This window comes from Urtica dioica, chromosome 12 (genome assembly GCF_054948205.1).
Source record: "Urtica dioica subsp. dioica isolate 48M chromosome 12, U.dioica_male_clone48M_v1_H2, whole genome shotgun sequence".
Lineage (NCBI taxonomy): Eukaryota > Viridiplantae > Streptophyta > Magnoliopsida > Rosales > Urticaceae > Urtica > Urtica dioica.
In genome coordinates this window covers 5960258-5984196 of record NC_142767.1, presented here as the reverse complement: position 1 = coordinate 5984196, position 23939 = coordinate 5960258, and the positions used below count along the sequence as shown (strand labels likewise).

Sequence of the window (23939 nt, the reverse complement as noted above, 5' to 3'; positions counted from 1 at the left end):
CTTAATTAGTATTAATTTGATATAGTATAGGTTAGTGTTTTTTGACATAGTTTGTGATATAGTATAGGTTAGTGTTTAGTTTAAATTTGTTTTGTTTTAATTAGTTTTGATTTATTGTAATTTATCAATTAGGAATTGTAATTAGTCTAATAATTACATGAATAGGTTGTTTAGTTTAAAATTATTTAATGAAATTAAAATTGTAATTGTAACATGCTACTTTGAAATTGATTAGTAAATGTAATTGATAATGTCACATGTTTAATAATTTGATTACTTTAGGTTAAATCTAAGTTTTATTTGTGTTTTGTGACATGTTTTGATGTTTTGTGACATGTTTAGTATAAAATGAAGTTTAAGTTAAAATGAAGTTTAAGTTAAAATGAAGTTAATGAATTTGTGATTAGTTTCATTTGATTTAACATGAAATGAAATTGTAAGTTTAAATAAGAAAAATAGTTTGTGACATGTTTTGATAGTTTGTGATATTTTGTTTATTTCGATTTTTCATTTATAAATGTTGTGATCGAACCACGGAGGTTCGGTTTAGGGCTGAGATAATTTATAGGATAGTTCTGGATGGTTTGTGTACGTTTTTAAATAATTTTGCAGGTTTTTGGTTTGTCAGTATAATAGGGGAAACTCTGCCGAAATTTCGGTAGAGTTTCGAATGAATTAGTTTAAAAACTCCCAACTTATTCAATCCGAGCTCAAAATAATTAACATAGAATTCATAATCTCTCTTTCATTGTGTTCTCCGTCGTCCTTTATCAATAACTCTTCCAAACTTTCATTTCTCGCTCTCATTCAGCGAAATGTCCAATCCAAGTAGAGATTGGATCACGGAGAATAATCGGGTGACATTGCAGTACAAAACCGGTGTTAACGAGTTTATTCGCGCTGCAAGAAGATTCCCTAACGAAAATGGCAAATATCGGTGTCCTTGCAAACCTTGTAACAACGTGAGATGGCACGACATCGGGGTTGTCAGGAACCATTTGCTGAACAAGGGGTTTACCCCAGGCTACACAAAATGGTATCATCACGGCGAGCTCGAGCGTGCCGTCCTTCCTCATGAAGAAGATTCCATAGGAGGAACAGATCAGAGAGGAATAGGAGGATTGCACGGTGCTGTGGAGGATATCAGGGATCACGAGGATTTCGACGATGCTACGGAGCCGACCCAAAGCGAGGTGCGTGCAGAGGAGCAAGTGGAAGACCTCTTCGCCGAGTTGGAAGCAGAATTGTACCCTGGATGCAAAGAGTTTTCTTCTTTGTCGTTCTTGGTTTCGTTGATGCACCTCAAAGTCACGAACCATTGGACGAACAAGTCGTTTACAGAACTCTTGCAGCTCTTGAAGAAGTCTCATCCAGCTGGTAATCGAATTCCGGAGAAGCATTACGAGGCAAAGGCGAAGCTGAAGCGTTTTGGCATGGGATACGAGATGATCGATGCGTGTATTAACGATTGTGTCCTATTTCGAAAAGAACTCGCGGAAGTCGACGTGTGCCCAGTATGCAACGAGAGCAGATGGAAGCCAACTGGGAAAATGATACCGCAAAAGATTTTGCGATATTTTCCCCTGAAAGATCGATTGAAGTGGTTGTACGCGTCTCGACACACGTCGCTTTTGATGCAGTGGCACGAAAGAGATCGCGTCAGGGAAGTAGGTGTTCTACGACATCCTGCGGATGGTACGACGTGGAAAAACCTGGACGAGAGATACCCAGGCTTTGCTACAGAGCCTCGAAACGTGCGGCTTGGACTAGCTGCGGATGGATTCAATCCGTTCGGAGAAATGAGTTTATCGTACAGCATGTGGCCTGTGGTACTAACTGCGTACAACTTGCCGCCTTGGTTATGCATGAAGAAAGAGTACTTGATGCTGACGCTTTTGATCCCGGGGCCTCACTCACCAGGAAAGGACATGGACGTGTTTTTGCAGCCAATTGTCGAAGAGTTGAAAGAACTGTGGGAGACCGGATTCCGCGTTCGAGATGGCGCCAACGATGAAGTGTTTCGATTGCGTGCCGCGCTACTTTGGACGATTAACGATTTTCCAGCTCGATCCTATTTATCGGGATGGAGTGGCCAAGGGTATCTCGCTTGCCCGACGTGCAACCTTGACTATCATTCGCGATGCAAAGCGTATGAGGCGCAACCAAAAGTCTAGATTATCAGGGACTTTCTTAGGAAAATGTTGTGGGCAAATGAATGTCGCCAAGAAAGAAATCCCAAAAGGATATCAAAAAGACGATTGGGAGAAGGTGATAGAGGAGTTCGCAACTGACGATTGGAAGGTAATGTATAATTCTAAAAATTATGTTATCTTCTATGAAATCGAATTATAACGCAATTTAATATGTGCAGAAAAAGTCTACTCGCAACAGAGACAATTCCAAGAACAAGAAAACGAAGTCCACACAAGGGTCGATTTCTTTTTTGGCTCATCGACATTTGAACGTAAGTTTATTCTAATTTTGTAATTTTTTTTTGCAATAAATACATTACTCATATTTTCATAAGAACTGCAGAGTAGGGAAGATGGGACTTTGGCCTCGGCGTTAAACACGTGGGAGAAAAAACATCAAGACGATCAAGGCAATTGGACGACAGCTTGGGCGCAACAAGCATTTGTAAGTTACTTGTGTTAATTACTTAATAATCAAGTTTCGATAATCTTAATAATTTTTTTAACATATGTTTGAAGGCGCGAATTATGACTCAAGTCGAGGATATGCAACGACAAGCAGCGGAGTCAGGCCAAATGTTTGACATAGACCAGGCGGAGCAGTTTGCGATGGATACTGTTCTCGGGCAACGTCGAGATTGGTATGTCGGGATAGGTCCCTCGATCCCGAGATCCTCGTATCTCTTGGCTCAGGCTCAGGACGACAGCTCGTCCTCAGGTTCTTCATCGACGCGCGTTCCAGATCCAGTGATTAGCGAGCTACAAGCAGCGTTGGCCGCACAACAAGCTCAGATGGAGGCGTTTCAGCGACAGTTCTTTGCCTACACACAGCAGCATCCGTCTCCCATGCAGACATCCCCCGCGATGATGCACCCTGCCACGACGCCGCCATCAGCTTCAATGCCGAATGTTCAGACGCCGGCATCCGCTTCAATGCCGAATGTTCAGACGCCGCCATCCGCTTCCATGCCAAATGCTGATCAGACGCCAGGTTCGGTAGAATTTCAGCGACATCGTTCGAGCGGCAGCGCATCAGGCCGCCAAGGCGCACGAGCAAGATCTGGCGGAAGAGGAGGCCGTGCATTCCAGAATTGGCAGACTTCGAATGAAAAAGGGAAACAAAAAGAATAAATTGTAATTTTTTTAATTTATTGAATGTAAATTATCAAATTTTATGAATTTAATATTATTATTTATATACTTATTCTAATTAATATTATTCAAATTATTTATTTAATATAACAAAAAAAATTATTTAATTAATTTTTTAAATTTTAATTTTTATATATTTAAATGGCTGATTCTAATAGAATCAGCATTTAAAAAAAAATAACTACAGACAATCAGATGCGACTAGTCGCATCTGATACTTCCGCGGGAAGAGTATCGGATGCGACTAGTCGCATCGGATTGTACTAACACCCGCCAAATATTTCGCGGGGAATTACTATCGGATGCGACTAGTCGCATCTGATACTCTTCCCGCGAAAGTATCAGATGCGACTAGTCGCATCTGATACTATAATTCATGCTTTAATTTCTTATTTTGAGGGATATTTAGGTGCGACGTTTGGTGCGACTTGTCGCACCTAAAATGTCGCACCTGATAGTGATGACTTTCAGGTGCGACTAGTCGCACCTAATATCATCAGGTGCGCACTTTCAGATGCGACTATGTCGCATCTAAAGTCGCACCTGATGATACTTTCAGGTGCGACATTTATGCTTTCAGGTGCGACTTTTGTCGCACCTGATGCTATCAATTGTACTAGTGACACTTAAATGGTAAGGGGACACGAAATAACAACAAACATTAAAAGCCACAACAGGAAAATAATACGAAGATTAAAAAAGAATATAGTGGTCCCCGAAGATTAAAAGCCATAACATCAAATATAAAGTGACGAAATACCTGCACATTGTGACTTTGTCCCAGGCTCAGCAGATTTTTTCTTCGCTGGCGATTTCGTCCTAGCTTTTGCTTTTCATTTTCCTCTGTCTGACGTCGCACGAAAGGATGCATATTTCCCTTCGCCATTGAGAGCGGCGATTTACAGATTTAGGGTTTGTTGCACGATTAGGTTTTGTTTTCGTTTTTCTCTCCCAAGATTTGTTGCACGATTTTCCCTCCCAAGATTTGTGGTTTTGTTTTCGTTTTCAGTTTTATTTCATTTTTTTTATGATTTAATAAATGAATAATAAATCCTTAATAAATCTTTGCCACACTCTCATCTCGTCCGAATTTCCCATAATACCCTTATTTCGGGTACCATGTGCCTAACACGTGAGTAGTTAACTGACATTTGGGCCTATTTTTTTTACGGAATGATGCAAATGAAAATAAAATGAAGATTACGGGGCAATATGGTCGATTTTATATTTCCAGGGGCGTATTGTCAGGAGCGCCATACTTCAGGGGCCAATAGTGTCATTTATTCAATATATAATCACTAGAAAAACCGTACAAGATTAAAAAAAAAAAACGTTCAAGGCACGAACTTCATTGTTACCATCCAATAACTGTAAAATTGTCGGTCTGATTGTTTCACAAAAACTCATCGTTATAAAAGGAAAATGACAAACATAAAATGCACGCTTTATATTGTAAACACTTAGCTACAATTCTCTTATATCATCAATATTTCTTAGATATATATTAATTCTCTAAAAGATGGAAAGTCTCAGCAGCCACAGTGATGTTCTTCAGCTACGTCTCGGGTAGTACCCAGTTGCAAGTAATACGGATAAGACCTCTATCATCTACAATCCAAAACTCTATGCTACAATTATTTTTATCTTACAGTATTCATTAATTAAACCATATATTATCTCGAATCCAAAATTCCATTTTTAAACACGCTCCTCTCATTTATTTATTATTTTAAAAAATTAAATTATTTATTTTTTCTACATATCACACGTATAGGTAACTTGTGTGATGTGATTTATATCAAATGATATCATTGTATTTTATATTCATTTTGCATGAATTAGATATAGTTTTATAGATTCTCGATAAATATATGAACTCATAATTTTTTTTTTTTTTAGATAGCACCAAGGATTTAAATACCGTTACCGTTACCGTTCCGAGGTTCAGAATTTACTGGTAACCGCTGGTACCGTAAAGGAATACCGGGGGAAGCAGGAAAAAAAAGGAAACCGGTACCGTTGAACTTACCGTTACCGTTGAGGAATACCGTCAAATACCGTATTTACCGAGATGAATCCAGAAAAAATATACAAAAAAAACATACATAGTACGTAGGATAAAATTCATAAAATTAAAAATAGTGTACAATATTTCAATACATTACCAAATTACAAACACAAAGTTCAATAGTACAAACCAAAATGATAAAGTTCAATAGTACAAACCAAAATGATAAAGTTTAACACAATCCATTAAATACCATAGTTCAAATTCAACATAAAAGAAATAATTTGAACTAAATCATCAAAAACTAACGATAAATTTCGTGAAGAACACTAAATATCATCAGATTTTAAGAATTGTCGGTATTTGACCGATATTTGACCACTTACCGGTAAGTTTCGGTCGGTATGCGTAAAAATTGCCTAAAGAGTGTCGGTAAGTGGACGGTTTCCCCGGAAACCGGAACGGTTTCCCCGGAATCCAAGAAAAAAACGGAAAGTGAACGGTTTTGTACATTCCGGTACCGGGACTTTGAAAAAAACGGTTTCCGGACCGGTTTCCCCGGAATTTCAAACCTTGGATAGCGCACAGTATATATATATATATATATATATATATATATATATATATATATATATATATATACACACATATATATTTATATTTAAACACGGTACATAAATTGTAAAATGAATAATAATTAAAACACTAAACACGGTACATAAATTGTAAAATGAATAATAATTAAAACACATTAAATATCACCAACTATAAACCATATATCACAAACTAAAAAACATATTACATAATTGAATTGATTAACAAAGATACAAAATACAAATTATCGTTTAGTCTTTCGCATTCATATATATATATATATATATATATATATATATATATATATATATATATATATATTATTATTTGTAATCTATTATACTTGAAAACTTGTTTAATTAGTATTTTTCTTATATATTTATGTCGTGTAATCTATTGTACGGTTTGTTTGTAATGGAAATATATATTTTTTAGTATATTTTGTGCTTGTATTACACAAGAAATATGACATTTAGCTACGAAACTATTAGTGACGACTTAATCGTCGCTAATATATCGTCGTTAATCATGCTTTTAGCGACGAAATTATCGTCGCTAATTATTTGGTGCCAAAACTTTTAAAGTTTGGCGGCAAAGATAATTAGCGACGATAATTTCGTCGCTAAGTTCGCCGGAAATGATTTAGCAACGATAATATCGTCGCTAAATTGTTTTGAATTCATTTAGCGACGATATTATCGTCGCTAATAATTTCGAATTAATTTAGAATTTTTACGAATTTTAAAGAGGGAAAAATCCCTCCAATTTAATTAAAACAAAATGATTTAGCGACGATATTAGCGACGATTAAATCGTCCCTAATAGTTTTCCTACATATTTAGCGACGATATTATCTTCCCTAAATCATTTTAAGTTTTGACGAATTTTGAAGAGGGAAAAATCCCTCAAATTTAATTAAAATGAATAGATTTAGCGACGATTAAATCGTCGCTAAATATGTAGGAAAACTATTAGGGACGATTTAATCGTCGCTAAATGCCTGGTTATGAACTGAAAATGTAAGTTCATTTAGCTACGAAAGTTAACCATTTAGAGACGATTTTATCGTCGGTAAATGTGTTTAAATACCAGGTCGCGTATCAGTTTTCCCCATTTCATTTCGCGACCTAAATCTGATTTTTCCTCTCTCGTCCGCCGAATTCTCGCCCATTTCCTCCTCTCCCGCCGTGTTGGGAATATTGCCCACTTGAAGATAATGAATAAATGATTACTAAATTCGATAATAAGATTACTTTATTAGCATTATATGATTAGTGGGTTGAGTTCTAAATAATTAGAATCAATAACAACTATCTTCCATAGCCTCCTTATTAAACTGAGTCACGTGCTGGGCACCTGAGTTCGGGCGGTGTGCTAAAACATGGTCGATGACTGATATACGCCTGGAAAGCTATATCTAAAGTCATATATGTGGAACACATAGGTGAAGGCTGATCACTATGCGGGAGCATTCTACACTTGTGGTAAGTGTACGACCTGGACAGGTCTTGGTGTAGATGTGTCGTTTAAGGACCGTTACGACACACTAACCGAGGCCACTATGATGGTCACAGTGAGACTTGATCTAAATCCTGAAGTGATCATGGACACTGGGTTATGTTACTGAGCTCTTTGACTCATTCGCTAAAAGGCTATTCATGCTAATCACATCTTATGTCTTGAGAGTTTTCTCAGAGCATGATTCGAGTGTGAAGTGATTTACAGATACAGAATCCAGCCTTCCTGAAAGAAGATTAATATTCACTCACCTAAGGGTTGATTCCAGAACCGATAGATTGCTAGCACTTTCGAAGTAAGTAACGTTCGAAAGAATCTTTCGCTGGGGAAGCAACAATGCTTAGGGCTGATATGTATCAAGAGAAGTATAACAGAAAAATTGACTTCTCTTGACACAGGTTGAACCTGGAGGATCTTGATCACGAACTGACTATATCAGTGGACACTCGTCACGATGAGTAAATATAATTCTAGTATAAAGGAGAGTTCAGTCTTGGCTTACAAGGTGGAGTATTTGACCAAGATTAGACGAATCGATGGAAAAAGAGAAATGACTATTTCGTTTTTTTCATCGGATTTGTTAAGCTCCTATTACTAGGTCCATAGTCCCCGATTCGGCTCTGATAAAGGCGAATAAGAACTTTCGTATGATAATGTTTATCATTATTAATCTCACTTGCTGTAATTGTGATTGACAGCATAAATTCTGGAAAACGGGTATTCGCAGAATTAAATAAATATTTATGGTAGAATTGTTTATTTATTGTTTGATCAAGTAAATAAACAATTATTAATTATTTGTTTATTGTTAGACCAAGTAAATAAATAATTAATTGGGTTTTAAGCAATTGGGCCTTGCACACATGGAAAATTCGAATTAGGATTTTTGGCACTAGGGTTTGCGCAAATCTCCTTGGCCGTGTGCCATCAAGTTCGAAATTTCAATATTGGTATTTACCAATATTTTCTCTTTAGTTGTTTAAATAAAGGAGAGGGAAAAATATAAGATATTGTCCTATATTTTCTCCTTATTTAAAGGAAATTATTTAGGAGAATATTTAGGAGAATAATATATTCTCCTTTATTATCTCACTGAATAAATTATTCTCTATTTAAATAAAAGAATAATATCCCATAGATATTGATCTGATGGATGAGAGAAAAAGTAGGATTCACTTGTTGAGATCCAATGGTCTAGATTTAATCCATCAGTGTGAACACAATAAAAGGAAATCAAATATTCTGGAAGATTCCATGAATATCTCCTTTTTACTACTATAAATAGGGGTTCATGAGAAGGCAAAATTAAGCAATTTTTGGTGAAAATTTCGTGCTCTCTAGCCTACCTTGGCCGAGCACTTCACTTCTCTTTCCCTCGGAAAATTCGTTTCCATTCTTAGTAAAATAAGAGCGAGATCTCGAAACACCTAGTTTCTTGATCTAGTGAGATAAAGACTGTGCCCACTCATCTTTCTTATTCGCCTCGGAGATTACGTTTCGGAAGACTAAGGTGTCATCCTCGAGTCTTTCATCAAGACGACTCAAGACGAAGACGGATTGTGAAAGCTTTCAGTTCGTGAGCCAAAAACTGTAAGTATTCATTTTTCGTTCAAATCGGTTGCTTGATTTATATGCTCTCATGAATTAAATTAATTAAACATAACTAGATCTTGTTAATTATAACCATAATTTAATTAGCTTATGATCAGCGTAATTAATTATTTTTCCGCATTAATATGGTTATATGGTGGAATCATCTCAAACGAGTCGCATCGGAGCGATCGTTCGTGTCCGATGCGAGCTCGATCCACCAACAAGTGGTATCAGAGCCAGGTTCGTGTCTGATACCCACTTGATTCCCCAACAAGTGGTATCAGAGCTAGATGTTATGATTAATTAATCGATTCGTTCTTGTAATTAATTTAAATATGGTTTGAATGAAATTATATGTGGATGTGAATTTCATGCAATTCAATATATGATATGTGGATTGTGATTCGTGGTTTGATCGTAGAATATTTGATTCTCGCTTTTCTAGATTTTTTGTAAACCCGAAATTCAAAGGATATAGGTTTTATGTAATTATTATTATTATTGTTGTAATCCGATGGTGCGACGTTCTTGATCACGACGATCGGCGAGAGACGGACACAAAACGAAGAAGCATGACGGACGAAGAAAGCCTCCACGACTACGCCACAAGAAAACTTGTCACAAAATTTTGTGACAAGTCTCGGCGGTCCTCTTCGTGCCGGGCCGCGCCCTCGTGGCGGCGGCGGTCCGGTGCAGCCTCAAGTCTAATCTTGACCTAGGTCAAGATTAGAGGATTCGTCCGGGCCTCAGCCCGGAAACTCATTAAAAAAAAATTTACCGAAAAAAAAAAATTAAGTTTTTTAATGTTTTATTTAATTAATTATATGGGCTGAGCCCTAATGATTTTTATTTAAAACATTACAAAATAAATGATTATGATATCGATTTATTTTAAATGGGACATTGGAATGGGCCCTTACTTAATTAATTTTTTCGATAAAAATTAGAAAAATTAAATAATTTGATATTGATTTATTTTTCTAAGGGACATAAGAATGGGCCCAATTGAATCCATGGGCCAATATGATTGGGCTCATCTTGATTTACTTTATAGAATCAAATAGGAAACGATCAATCCGAATCAAACCATTCTTGCATGCTCTTGCTTGTTTATTTAATTACTATGCCATGCTTGTATGCTATAACTTAGATCATGTATCGTATGTTAATGGTTGTCATGGGCTTTCATTCATTAAAATTGTCTAATTGGATTAGGATAGTTAATTAATGAATGAGTTGAACGGATCGGAGAGCTTTGTCACCAAGCCGATAAGAGGCTAAGCTGAGAGGTACTTAAGAAGACCTAGTGTCTCACCTTCTCTACTGGGAGCTTTTCCGTGATGGAATACTTTTAGGATAATCAAGACTAGATGTCACGAATTTCTAATCACTAAGCTATATCGAAACATCTGTTTTTAAGGGTAGCTTAGAAACACTCGAGTTTTTAATATGACTTAGTTAACTCGAGTGGATCACCTAGATTAAAGTTAATGCTAGGAAAATTAAAATACTGAAAGTATATTGAGTCGTAGGTCTCCAACATTGACACAACACCGTGAGGATGAAAGATCCCCTCGTGACCGGCGGTTTTCTAAACATGGTGGTCAGTTCCATTCGAAAGGGCTTTTCTGATTCCAATACCAAGGTTGTGTCTCTGACGATAGGTGGGAGGGTTGATCTCTGCGTGTACTAGTTACGCTAGTGCGTATGAGCTAGATTTCTTTCACTGAAATGTTGGGTTGACTCATGCATGAACCAACCGGTGGTTGCTCATGTGGCCAAAGATTCCTATAAAATTGGTAGTTAGTGAGCATAGTTACGAAGGTGCATGTACTATGATTGCTCACTAATCTGAGATGGTTCTCATTTTCACTAGGTGCACTCCGTTACGTCACCAGAGTGAAACGGACTGTGGCTATTAGTCGAATTACCTTGGAATATAAAAACTGGGTTCTTTTGATTAGTATTTTATCCTGTGTATGTTTGCTTTATAGTTTTTATTTCCTAAATTATATTGATAGTTGTTTCTTTTCATATTGTTAATAAATGTACTTTTATGTTTTTAGTAATCATGTCGAACCCTATTATGGCCCTGTTGTCGAAAGACGTCCTGACTGGAGACAACTTCCCTAAGTGGAAGTCAAATCTCAACATTGTGCTTGTGAGTGAAAGCATTCGCTTTATCCTCACTGAAGACAGACCTCCTCTTCCTGCTCATGGTGCCTCCAAGAACTTGAGGGAGGACTATGACAAGTGGACTACTGCCAATAACAAGGCGGTGACCTACATGCTCGCAAGCATATCTGATGCGTTGCGAACTAAGATGGAAGGGAAGGAGACCGCTGTGGAGATCCTTGACTCGTTGCAACAAATGTTTGGGATGCAAAGCGAGCAAGCCCGCATTGAGCTCACCCGTAAGTGCACTAGCACTAGGATGACTGCGGGAACTCCGGTGAGGGATCATGTCACGAAGATGACTAACTACTTCACCGAAGCTGAACTCCATGGGGCACAGATGGATGAGGTTACTCAGGTGGGAATAATCCTGAATTCCCTTTTGAGTGACTTCATACAGTTTACGTCCAACTACATCATGAACAAGTTGACGTATCAACAGAACTACAGACTTTCGAGTCTATCACTTGACATGGGAAGAACAAAGGGTCAGCTCTCTATGCTGACAAGAGTTCTTCGCCTAAAACCAAGAAGATGTTGACTTCTGGTGCTGAGTCATCTAAGGCACGTCCGAATACTTCAAAGGGGAAAGGTCCCGCTAAGAAGGAAAGGAAGAACTTCAAGAGAAGTGGAAAAGGAAAAGAAAAGAAGCGAGAAAGCATTGGTAAATGCAACCACTGCAACACTGAAGGCCATTGGAAGAGGCATTGTCCTTTGTACTTGGCTGAGCTTGAGAAAAACAAGAAGAATGCTGGTATTGTACCTTAAAATTCATGATTAAAGATATCCTAAAAATGTTTTGAGGATAATTATTCATGAGCATACTTCTTTGCTTGTTGCAGAGCAGATCTGATGGAGCACACATGTGTAGACGAGCTTGCTGAACAATGTCGGATTCAAGCCCGAATTGTAGAGAAGCTCATGCTCCGTTTGAAGATCTAATTTCCCGCTATTTTTATTACTTTCATTTTTGGATTTATTTTTTAACATGGGATGTGTCATTTAATAATCCGAGGTTTTCTGGATTGTAGCCTTTATGGCTATTCCAGAAAGGATGAATCTTTCTTTCTTTATGTTTTATTACATTATTTATGAACACAAGGTTGTGTCTTTAAATATTTACTTCTATTGAATGCCTTGATTGCTTTTATGATATTTGAATATGCATGAATGCTTATGTCCTTATGAAAAAGATATAGAATATGAAGGTCACGTTTTTCCGTTCATATGCTATATAGAAGCACAATAAATAAATATAAATGTTTTCTAAGTTATTATCTCTGTTAGAATTTAATTAGCTTTTATTGCTTCATTAAATTCTTATGTTGAATATGTTTTATTGTTTAAGAACTATTTAGAGCTTTGAAAGCGTCTAAATAAATATTATCATTATTCGACAATGACTTGTGCGAATAATAAGTAATAAAGGAGACACAACTAAAAGTTAGTGTTGATGATGAATTAAATTAGTGGGAGCTTCCTTAATTGGAACCTAGTCACTAATATTCTTATTGATTGAGTGGGAGCATCCTTGAATGAAACCTAGTCACTCTAGATTTATTGATTGAGTGGGAGCATCCTTAATTGGAACCTAGCCAGTCTAAAATTCAATAATCGAGTAGGAGCATCCTTAGCTGGAACCTAGCTACTCTTATTCATTGACATAGTGGGAGCATCCATAAATGGAACCTAGCCACTAAATAACCAATATTATTGAGTGGGAGCATCCTTAATTGGATTCTAGTAACTATTGTTCAATAAAAGAGTGAGAGCTTTCTTTAATGAAATCTAGCCACTTGTTGTTCAATAAATAGCAACATCCTTCACATGATTAAACCCATCATTGAAGATGGCATCCTTAACCGGAATGTATATGCTATTATTCAATAATTAAAGTGAAAGAGTAATCAATGATTACCTTGCCACATAAATCAATGAATTGAAAGGAAGGATAATTTTGAATTATCTTGTCGTTAAAATCAATAACCTAGTGGGAGCATCCTAGAATGGATCATTGTCACTATCATCAACAATAAACTTTCCTTAAATGGAAAGACATGATCTTGAGATATCACTCTCAATCATACTAACTTGTCTGAAAGTTATTAGCCCATATTTAATAGATCTACCTGTTAAGCTATTAGCTTAAAGGAATATAGGGATCTATAAAAGGATTAATGAAATGGTTTAAGCTTTAATAAGCTATAAGGTAAGGGATTGAGCCCTTAAGGAGAGACATTATCATCAATGATACTCTTCTTTCTGATACCACGAACCACTTCATTAGGGATCTTCAAAATTGAAGATGAACTGTCCTTTGAGGATGAAGTTCCAATAACATAAAGACATGGATCGAAGTAGTTATACTACTAAACCTTTTGAAATATGAAAGGTAGATCCTAAGTACTTAACAAACTAGTCATGATTGTACATGGATGTTTGTTATAATCGATATTTTGAGAATATTCGATAAGTATAGCTCCTAAACAAGTGTCATGAATAAAGTCATTACTATTATAGTTCTAGACCTTAGTATGACACAAGTAAATTGACTGAGCTAACTGTTTCTAAAATTAAATTTAGAAACGACATGCTCATTCCATTATGTCTCAAACATACTTATTGAGATAAGGTATGAGCTCAATGTTGAGGCTATTGACATTGTCTTTAAAAGGACTAATAATTAGACCTTAGACAATGTCGTATTTCCGAGAATAACTACATATGTTGTAAACACTGTAATTTCTGGAAATAGTGAGAAACTTAGTTATTTAAATATAGTAGATCCTTAAAGTCCTGTGTATATATTGAATGTGAACACGACAAACAAGGATGAACTATAAATAACCAAGTAATGGAAATATGTCAATAAAGTTCTTATTTAAACACGTTTAATAAATCACACTATAGTAAGTGGTGATGAGATCAAACCATGCAATGGTGCAACCTGTTTTGGCACCAAAGGGATGTACACCTTGATAGGTAGACTTGTTATCTTTAGATATAAAGTTTGGTGTATAATCTAAAGGTATGCGAAGTTTTAATTTGTTCTAAAGTAAATTTATTTACTGTGAACAAATTGACTTGACCTTAAATGGTAAGTCAAAGATCACTTGCAAAAATGCATGAACTAGAATGATATGAAAATGGGACATATGTCAGATCGACATAAATGATAGAGTATAGATAAAAGTGGGAATCCATATGATGGGAATCTCAATCCTGGGTCAAGGTCTAAACCGTCTATAATGATGGCAAAGAATTAAATTGGCTGAAGGAAACTTATCTTCTCTGGTCAAAGTGGGAGATTGTAGGGAATATTGCCCACTTGAAGATAATGAATAAATGATTACTAAATTCGATAATAAGATTACTTTATTAGCATTATATGATTAGTGGGTTGAGTTCTAAATAATTAGAATCAATAACAACTATCTTCCATAGCCTCCGTATTAAACTGAGTCACGTGCTGGGCACCTGAGTTCGGGCGGTGTGCTAAAACATGGTCGATGACTGATATACGCCTGGAAAGCTATATCTAAAGTCATATATGTGGAACACATAGGTGAAGGCTGATCACTATGCGGGAGCATTCTACACTTGTGGTAAGTGTACGACCTGGACAGGTCTTGGTGTAGATGTGTCGTTTAAGGACCGTTACGACACACTAACCGAGGCCACTATGATGGTCACAGTGAGACTTGATCTAAATCCTGAAGTGATCATGGACACTGGGTTATGTTACTGAGCTCTTTGACTCATTCGCTAAAAGGCTATTCATGCTAATCACATCTTATGTCTTGAGAGTTTTCTCAGAGCATGATTCGAGTGTGAAGTGATTTACAGATACAGAATCCAGCCTTCCTGAAAGAAGATTAATATTCACTCACCTAAGGGTTGATTCCAGAACCGATAGATTGCTAGCACTTTCGAAGTAAGTAACGTTCGAAAGAATCTTTCGCTGGGGAAGCAACAATGCTTAGGGCTGATATGTATCAAGAGAAGTATAACGAAAAAATTGACTTCTCTTGACACGGATTGAACCTGGAGGATCTTGATCACGAACTGACTATATCAGTGGACACTCGTCACGATGAGTAAATATAATTCTAGTATAAAGGAGAGTTCAGTCTTGGCTTACAAGGTGGAGTATTTGACCAAGATTAGACGAATCGATGGAAAAAGAGAAAATACTATTTCGTCTTTTTCATCGGATTTGTTAAGCTCCTATTACTAGGTCCATAGTCCCCGATTCGGCTCTGATAAAGGCGGATAAGAACTTTCGTATAATAATGTTTATCATTATTAATCTCACTTGCTGTAATTGTGATTGACAGCATTAATTCTGGAAAACGGGTATTCGCAGAATTAAATAAATATTTATGGTAGAATTGTTTATTTATTGTTTGATCAAGTAAATAAACAATTATTAATTATTTGTCTATTGTTAGACCAAGTAAATAAATAATTAATTGGGTTTTAAGCAATTGGGCCTTGCACACATGGAAAATTCGAATTAGGATTTTTGGCACTAGGGTTTGCGCAAATCTCCTTGGCCGTGTGCCATCAAGTTCGAAATTTCAATATTGGTATTTACCAATATTTTCTCTTTAGTTGTTTAAATAAAGGAGAGGGAAAAATATAAGATATTGTCCTATATTTTCTCCTTATTTAAAGGAAATTATTTAGGAGAATATTTAGGAGAATAATATATTCTCCTTTATTATCTCACTAAATAAATTATTCTCTATTTAAATAAAAGAATAATATCCCATAGATATTGATCTGATGGATGAGAGAAAAAGTAGGATTCACTTGTTGAGATCCAATGGCCTAGATTTAATCCACCAGTGTGAACACAATAAAAGGAAATCAAATATTCTGGAAGATTCCATGAATATCTCCTTTTTACTATTATAAATAGGGGTTCATGAGAAGGCAAAATTAAGCAATTTTTGGTGAAAATTTCGTGCTCTCTAGCCTACCTTGGCCGAGCACTTCACTTCTCTTCCCCTCGGAAAATTCGTTTCTATTCTTAGTAAAATAAGAGCGAGATCTCGAAACACCTAGTTTCGTGATCTAGTGAGATAAAGACTGTGCCCACTCATCTTTCTTATTCGTCTCGGAGATTACGTTTCGGAAGACTAAGGTGTCATCCTCGAGTCCTTCATCAAGTCGACTCAAGACGAAGACGGATTGTGAAAGCTTTCAGTTCGTGAGCCAAAAACTGTAAGTATTCATTTTTCGTTCAAATCGGTTGCTTGACTTATATGCTCTCGTGAATTAAATTAATTAAACCTAACTAAATCTTGTTAATTATAACCATAATTTAATTAGTTTATGATCAGCGTAATTAATTATTTTTCCGCATTAATATGGTTATATGGTGGAATCATCTCAAACGAGTCGCATCGGAGCGATCGTTCGTGTCCGATGCGAGCTCGATCCACCAACAAGTGGTATCAGAGCCAGGTTCGTGTCTGATACCCACTTGATTCCCCAACACGCCGTCTGCCGTGTGCCGTCCTCCGTGTGCCGCCGACGCTGTCCTCGTCCTCCCCGATTAGTCTCTCTCTCCTCACTTCTCTCTCTCCTCACATCTCTCTCTCGTCACTTTTCTCTCTCTCCTGTCTGCAGCGTCTCCGCCGCCGACGCCGTCCTCGTCCTCGTCCTCTCGGTCCGGCTCTTCCTCCGCCTGCACGGTAAGTTTATATATATATATATATATATATATATATATATATATATATATAAACATATATATTAGTTATAAATATAAAGGAATTAGTTATATTTACATAATTTAGTATTAATATTTATGGATTGTGATGTTGTTACTCGGATTCATGGATTAAGAACATTGTTTGGAGTTTTTCTTGAGATTTTGGCCGAATTTACTACAAGTTAGGGTTTATGTGGATTTTTTATTTGGGGGTTTAGTCCCGGACGTGTATTAGTGATTCTTGGGTTGGTTTATGATTAAATTTGTGATTGTTATGGATTTTTGGACGAGTTTGGTATGGTTTTTCAGATTTTTGACGGGTTTGGTTTAAAATTTTTGGCGTTTGGCTGTGAGTTTGTGAACGTTGATGTTTCCGTGGTGGTTAGCTTGAGATGATGTTAATTTTGTATTTCCTTAATTGAACTGAGGATTCAGAATGATTTTGTTATGTACTGAATCTTATTTTAGTTTTGGTAATGGTTGTTCGTCAAGGTCTCGGCGGCATGACTTAGAGGCAGAGAAGAAGAAAAGCGACCTGAGGATTGTAAAGAAGAACGTCGGAGACCACGTTAAGGCAAGGAATCTTTGATTCCGTTTTCTTTTGTTCGAGTTTCAGAATTGGAAAATTTGATTTGGGATAGTATGATCTGATAACGGATTTGAGTTGTTTGATGAAAATTACTTCGCTCGTTGTAAGCTGGCATGACTATGGTTTTGTGATTTAGACTCGTTTATGAGTTTTGGGATTTAAAACTCAGCTTTAATTTACCGTTTAATTTCTCGGTTTTAGTGTTTTCTAGGTTTCTCAAAAACGAAAAAAAAATTAAAAAAATTAATAATTAACGATGAAAAAAATTAATAATTTCAAAAACGAAAAAAATAACAATTTACTAATTAGCGACGATAAAATCGTCGCTAAATATATTTCACAAAATTAAAAAAAAATTCGTTTATACATTTAGGGACGACTTTATCGTTGCTAATATCGTCGGTAAATATTTAGCAACGATTATTTCGTCGCTAAATATATTTAGGCACGGACATTTAGGGACGATAAAAATCGTCGCTAAAATCGTCGTTAAATAGATTTAGCGACGATTATGGGGTTATTAGCGACGAAAAAAATCGTCGGTAATGGTGAGATTTGTTGTAGTGTTATCTATTGGATTAAAATAATTTGTATACCACAAATACTAATTAGAATGATATAAAATAATTTTAATAATAAGAGTTTTTTTGTTATAAAATAATAATTATGCATTATATATAAATTAAATTAATTTTTAGATTGTTTAAAATTAATGAAACTCATCTAATACTATAAAATGAAAATGCTATAGTTTTGTGAATAATATTAGAACACTATATTTAGAGTTCTAATATTCATTTTCTCCATCGTTGAATGGAGAAATAGAGTTGGATTGTAGACGATTCCACTCTATTATTTTATTAAATTTCTCACATTAATATATGCTGAATTGGAAACGGCCTATAACAATAAATTAGTATATTTATAATAATAAAAGATCTTTACACGAAAATATATGTATGCTCTTCTTCATTCAACCATTATTGTAAGTATTTTTCATCTATACCGGTTTCTTACTACTAGAAAAATGGCTTATAATGGCGCTTTGTTAACGACGTTCATAAATAAAAGCGCCATTAAATCTATAAATCATACTTTTGGGACTTTTATTTATATATTGAAGTAGACAATAAGAGCACGCCACGTCACCCCAGTAGAAGAGAAAAAAACAAAAAAAACTATTCACGGTGTTTAAAGTCTAATCGTTGTTAAATAAAATAATCCAATAATATTACTTTGTACATATATATGTTTTCGTGGAGCGATCAAGACATGTACAATCAAGTAGACATCTAAGAGTTTCGTGACGAAGGGTATCAAGTGGTTATAGATGACAATTCTAAGAAGGACAAGGAAGGAAATGTGAGACATAGTTAGAACTTTTGAATTTGGTTCGAACTTATGAACATGCATGGTGAATATGTTAGCCACAGTTAGAACTTTTTGCTGATTTTTGGTGAAATCTTGTGAATCATAATTAGAAATCTTGTTTTTTTTTTCTATAGAAGAAGTTATGGTATTATGATTGGTTTTTTTAAAAAAAAAAAAAAGAAAAAAAAGAGAGAATGGTATCACGAGTGGTAGAACATAATGGCTTTCTTGTTGTTTTTTTGGTATTATGATTATATTTTACTGCTATGTATAAGTGCAGTTTATTGGTATTGTTTATCTCTATTTTTTTAGAAAGAAATTTTTTTATTATATAAATTTTCAAATAAAAAATAACATTTAATGGCGTGCAATTAAATATCGCCACGACAGTGTTAATAACGCGCAAACCTAAAAGCGGCATCAAAAGTTTGAATGTCCCGCGTCCGTTTTCTGACGTGGCAAAACTTTTAATGGCGCTACGATGGCCGTTAAAGGTCTCCCCTGCATTCCGCCACTGTGGCATGAGTCATCGTCATATTTAATGGCATTTTTTTTGTTGCTAAAACGCTATTATACGTCCTTACGTTTGTTTTCATGGCGCTTAAAAAGTGATTAGTTTTTATAACAACGCATTTTGAACGCCATTAAACACTTTTTTTCTACTAGTGTCTGTACACATATACACAATAGTTCACAGTAAGGAATTACCGATTTTACATATGTACTAAAAAGATACAATCACAGTAAGGAATTACTGTCAGAAATCTTCATCACGCTAGCTTGTGAATTAATGCCACTATGAGAAATGCATGCGAGGTTATCATCATATATTGTATCTCTTTTACCTCTCTCTTTTCTTTACATTGCATTTACGTAACGTCTGGTTACTCATATATATATTTGCTAGAAGTAGTAGCTAGTTATGTTTCACCCTTAGTTCTTTAATAGTCTATGTGCGCATAACTTTAATTTATTGGAAATCGAGCGCGTTTCTTGTATCCTCATCATTATCCCGTTCGGTCAGTTGAGCTTGCCTTCAAGACGCCGTATACAATTGACTTTTAAGCGGAAGATATTCACCTAAATTTTAAGTTCTCTTTGCTCATATGTAGTCAGCAGTAGTTACTAGTACAATTAATCTCGAGATATCGAGCTGAGTACCTTCAATATTAAGACTAAATTGATGTGATTTTTATACTAAAAAAATATAATTTTTACAACAAATTTTAATTTTGTTGAGAATTGTAATTAATAGATATTACACAAATTAATATATTGAAAATTAAAATAAGAGACATGTGATGTGATGGTAGACTGTAAGAGTGGAGAAAATATAGAGAGAATAATAGAGAGAGATATTGTATTTTATTTCAATTTCTCTTCCGGTGAATCATCTTTCTTCATGAAGAGTGATCTATTTTTATACACATTCTTGCATGGGTAGGTGTCATGCAACACATTTTCATAACATTTCTATTTCGGATGTTCATTATGATATTTATGTGTTTTTGCTGTCTCATTAAAAATCTTACCAAAAAAATCCAGTTAGGACAAAAAGTACCATTGTAAGAGAAAAAGAGTACAACCATGTAGAGCTCCCTCTCACGGTGACATTAGTGCGTTTCTTTATAAACTGTGTAGCTTACGCATTCCGATTTCATATACATGCTTTTTTGAAAATTGAAGTAGGGAGCCCTTCCTTCTCAATGCCCGGGCATCCATCCAATGCATTCTTTTCGATCTCTTTTTTTTTTATATAAATACCTGCCTGATAGACTGTTTGAAGCGGCTCATCTTAGAAGTAGGGAGCGCTTTTGTGAGAAGATCCGATGAGTTGTCGATGAACGAATATATTAGATGCTGACAACTTTATTATATTCCAACTCTTGAGTGAAAGCAAAATACTTTGGAGGGACGTGCTTTGTTCTGTCACACTTTATAAATTTTTCCTTTATCTGGGCAACACATGAAACATTATCTTCATATAATATTATCAGATCGTCGGTTGTTGGTAGATCACTTGTTGCTCTAATGTGTTGTGTTGTGGACTTCAGCCATGCACACTCATGGCTTGCTTCATGTAATGCGATGACTTCAATATGATTTGATGATGTGCTAACGGTTGTTTGTTTCTGAGAGCGCCAAGATATTGCAGTCCACATGTAACTATGTACCCAATTTGTGATCTACCTTTGTGTGCATCTAACATGAAACATGCATATGCATATAACCAATTAAAACTGATTTCGTATTGTTAGAATAAAATAATCTTAAGTTATGGTAGTTCTCCGAAGGTAACATAGCACACGCGTGGTTGCATTTCAGTGCCTCTTTGTATGCGATTAGATGAGCTGAATCTTGGAAAGCAATTTACATCAAAATCTATATCAGGCCTAATGCAATTGACAAGATACATAAGAGCTCCAATCACGCTAAAATATGAGATTTGTAGACCAAGAATCCTAAAAAAGTGCCCTTTAATCTATGTGATTAGTGAGCCTTACTCACTCCCAATGTCACTTTTATTTTATGTTTATTTATTTATTCATAAAGCACCCTAGATTTTGTTTCCTGGCTTTTTTTTTGTTTTATTTTTATTTTTATTTTTATTTTTTTAATATTGCCAAATTTGTAAGCGTATTCACGCTGATTCTGCGTACGATGCTCACGCATTTAAACAATAGTTGAGCCCTGACTTTACGTTGATCATCCAATGATTTTTTTTTGTTTTGAAACAATCATCCAATGATTTTTGCATCACAACAATATCTTATTTTTAATATAAATTATTAATGAATGGGAGACGTGGTGAACAAAAAAAAAAGAACAATTTGGCGGAGAAATTAAATACTGAGTCGCATTGGCCATAGATTTTTGCCAGGCTGGCAGAGAAGAGGACCTGACCTTCTTTTGACTGTCCCATGTGCTAATGTGAGGGAATTCAATTGAGATCGGTTCTTCCACAAGCTTACGTGTGATATATATCTGAAATGCCATGTCTAATTTTTTTCTTTCTTTTTTTTAGATGGAAAGAAAAAAAAGAAAGAAAGCAAACATGGGTTTCTTATATTTTGTAGCACATAAAGTAATTTACAATTACTTCTAATTTACAGCGTGTATTTTTTGTTTAGTATGAATTCAACAAGGGTTTACATGTCTGAAATCCTTCGATTTTGCCTAATTTATTACCATGATGGTTTATTTTTCTATTCTTAATGATAAATTGCAAAAAAAAAAAAAGGTGGGATTTTGAATGCAAGGGTATGGATATTTTAATGATTATTTTATTAACTTGGCTAATATGCCGTTTCAAACATTTTTATCTAGGTACAATACTCTAATTTTATTTTCTTTCTATTCCAATTTTTTTTTTTTTCTGAAAAATTTATTTTCTTTCTTTCTTAAAAAGGAAGTTCCTTTTTTTTCCTCAGATCCGTGAAAAAAAAAAAATTATACCCTTTTTCTTTTATTAGATTTAATTTTAATTTGAAACTAAGGATTCCTAATTCGACTGTCATTTCGAACTTTCCTTTTGCTGTTGGCCATATATATATATATATATATATATATATATATATATATATATATATATACATATATATATGCCTAATTGATCAAATCAGGACATTCATTAAAGTTAGTCTATTGGTTCAGCAAAATCGCAAAACTAATTCCAACTTTCAACTCACGATGGCTTCCAACGGAGAGCTTGCTTGCACTTTCGCTCTTCTCATTCTCAACGATGAAAACATACCCGTCACCGTAAGCCTCTTTCTTTTTTATTATTATTATCTTATTTGTTTATTCCTAACCATTATAAAATTCAAACCCTAGATTTAAACATTACTTAAGCGTGTTTGTGGCCTTCTGCTAATTCTGCCTATCATGTCTTCGATCGCGCTATTTAAACAATACCCGACCCTTGATTTTACGTTGATCAAACAATAATATATTTTCTAGCATAAATTATTAATGAATATGGGACGTGATTATAAACAAATTATTAAATCAGGCGGAGAAAATCGGTAAATTGTTGGCAAGCGCAAAGGTGTCGACGGAGTCATACTGGCCATCGCTATTTGCCAGGCTGGCAGAGAAGAGGAACATCGAAGACCTTCTGTTGACAGTCCCATGTGGCGTCGCCGACCCCGCCACCGCTTCTGCCGGAGCCCCTAATTCCGGCGCCGCCGCCACCGCTGAGGAGGGAAAGAACAAGGTACGAATTGTGATCAAACTAATAATATATTCACATAAAAGTTACTACCATTATCATTAGTGTTTATTAATTTAATTTTATTATTTTTTTATTTTCCTGTTAACTTAGTGATAATATCTAGTTACATATTCACAGAAAACATTACTGTGTGTCTTGATTTTGAATTGGACGTGCAGGATGATGCCAAAGAGGAAGTCATTGTTGAAGAAGAAGAAGATGTTGATTTATTCGACTTGTTCTCCTGATCAATTTCGTTGATTATTAATTGTCAATTATAATATAATTGTAATATTATTTATTAGTATTATTAGACTAATAATCAGGATCACAGGATTACGCAAGGGTTTTTTTTGAGGGATTTTGTAACTACTAGTATTTCAATATATTTATATGTAATATATGTTTCTTCTTTTAAGTTATGATCAAGACTTGACATTGTTATTGTTTTGCTTATTTATACACTGTTCTAGCATGGATATTTTGATGTGGACTTCAAACATGTCTTTATTATGTTTTTTTATTTTTTATTTTTTATTTTTTATTTTTTATTTTTTATATTATTATATCTGGAAATTCTTTTCGATTCCACCTGAAACCAGATTTGTGTGGAATATGAAATTGTGGAGAGCTAAAATTCCTTCTAAAATAAACTTTTTGTTATTTGCGAACACTGGTTTCATGCGATGGGATAAGGAAAATGGGCCCTTTATTTTCTAAATGCCACTGTGAGAGTCAATAGACTTTTACTCACATGTTTTTCAGGAGTAATACTGACATTAAGTATGGATGATTGGCCAATATACCCTTAA

The 23939-nt window shown here is 35.2% G+C and overlaps 2 protein-coding genes across 2 annotated transcripts; both read left to right on the top strand.

Annotated features, from left to right (window-relative positions):
• Positions 1 to 2184: 2184 nt before the first annotated feature.
• On the top strand, positions 2185 to 17350 carry LOC149378776 (uncharacterized). The gene is made up of 4 exons (XM_089603855.1): positions 2185 to 2301; positions 2372 to 2464; positions 2536 to 2637; positions 17264 to 17350. Exons 1-4 carry the CDS (start codon positions 2212 to 2214, stop codon positions 17348 to 17350), a joined length of 372 nt encoding a protein of 123 aa, XP_089459981.1. The 5' UTR covers positions 2185 to 2211.
• Positions 17351 to 22541: 5191 nt separating this feature from the next.
• Positions 22542 to 23482, top strand: LOC149378775 (large ribosomal subunit protein P1-like). The gene is made up of 3 exons (XM_089603714.1): positions 22542 to 22676; positions 22927 to 23130; positions 23307 to 23482. Exons 1-3 carry the CDS (start codon positions 22605 to 22607, stop codon positions 23373 to 23375), a joined length of 345 nt encoding a protein of 114 aa, XP_089459840.1. The 5' UTR covers positions 22542 to 22604; the 3' UTR covers positions 23376 to 23482.
• Positions 23483 to 23939: the final 457 nt, after the last annotated feature.

Bases quoted from the DNA above. Each gene is read 5' to 3' on its own strand.
- LOC149378776 (XM_089603855.1), top strand. From the start codon at position 2,212: ATGAATGTCGCCAAGAAAGAAATCCCAAAAGGATATCAAAAAGACGAT. The intron at 2,302-2,371 runs GTAATGTATAAT...TAATATGTGCAG, and splicing joins TCGCAACTGACGATTGGAAG to AAAAAGTCTACTCGCAACAG. The intron at 2,638-17,263 runs GTAAGTTACTTG...ATGGTTTTTCAG, and splicing joins CTTGGGCGCAACAAGCATTT to ATTTTTGACGGGTTTGGTTT.
- LOC149378775 (XM_089603714.1), top strand. From the start codon at position 22,605: ATGGCTTCCAACGGAGAGCTTGCTTGCACTTTCGCTCTTCTCATTCTC. The intron at 22,677-22,926 runs GTAAGCCTCTTT...TTATTAAATCAG, and splicing joins ATGAAAACATACCCGTCACC to GCGGAGAAAATCGGTAAATT. The intron at 23,131-23,306 runs GTACGAATTGTG...TTGGACGTGCAG, and splicing joins CTGAGGAGGGAAAGAACAAG to GATGATGCCAAAGAGGAAGT.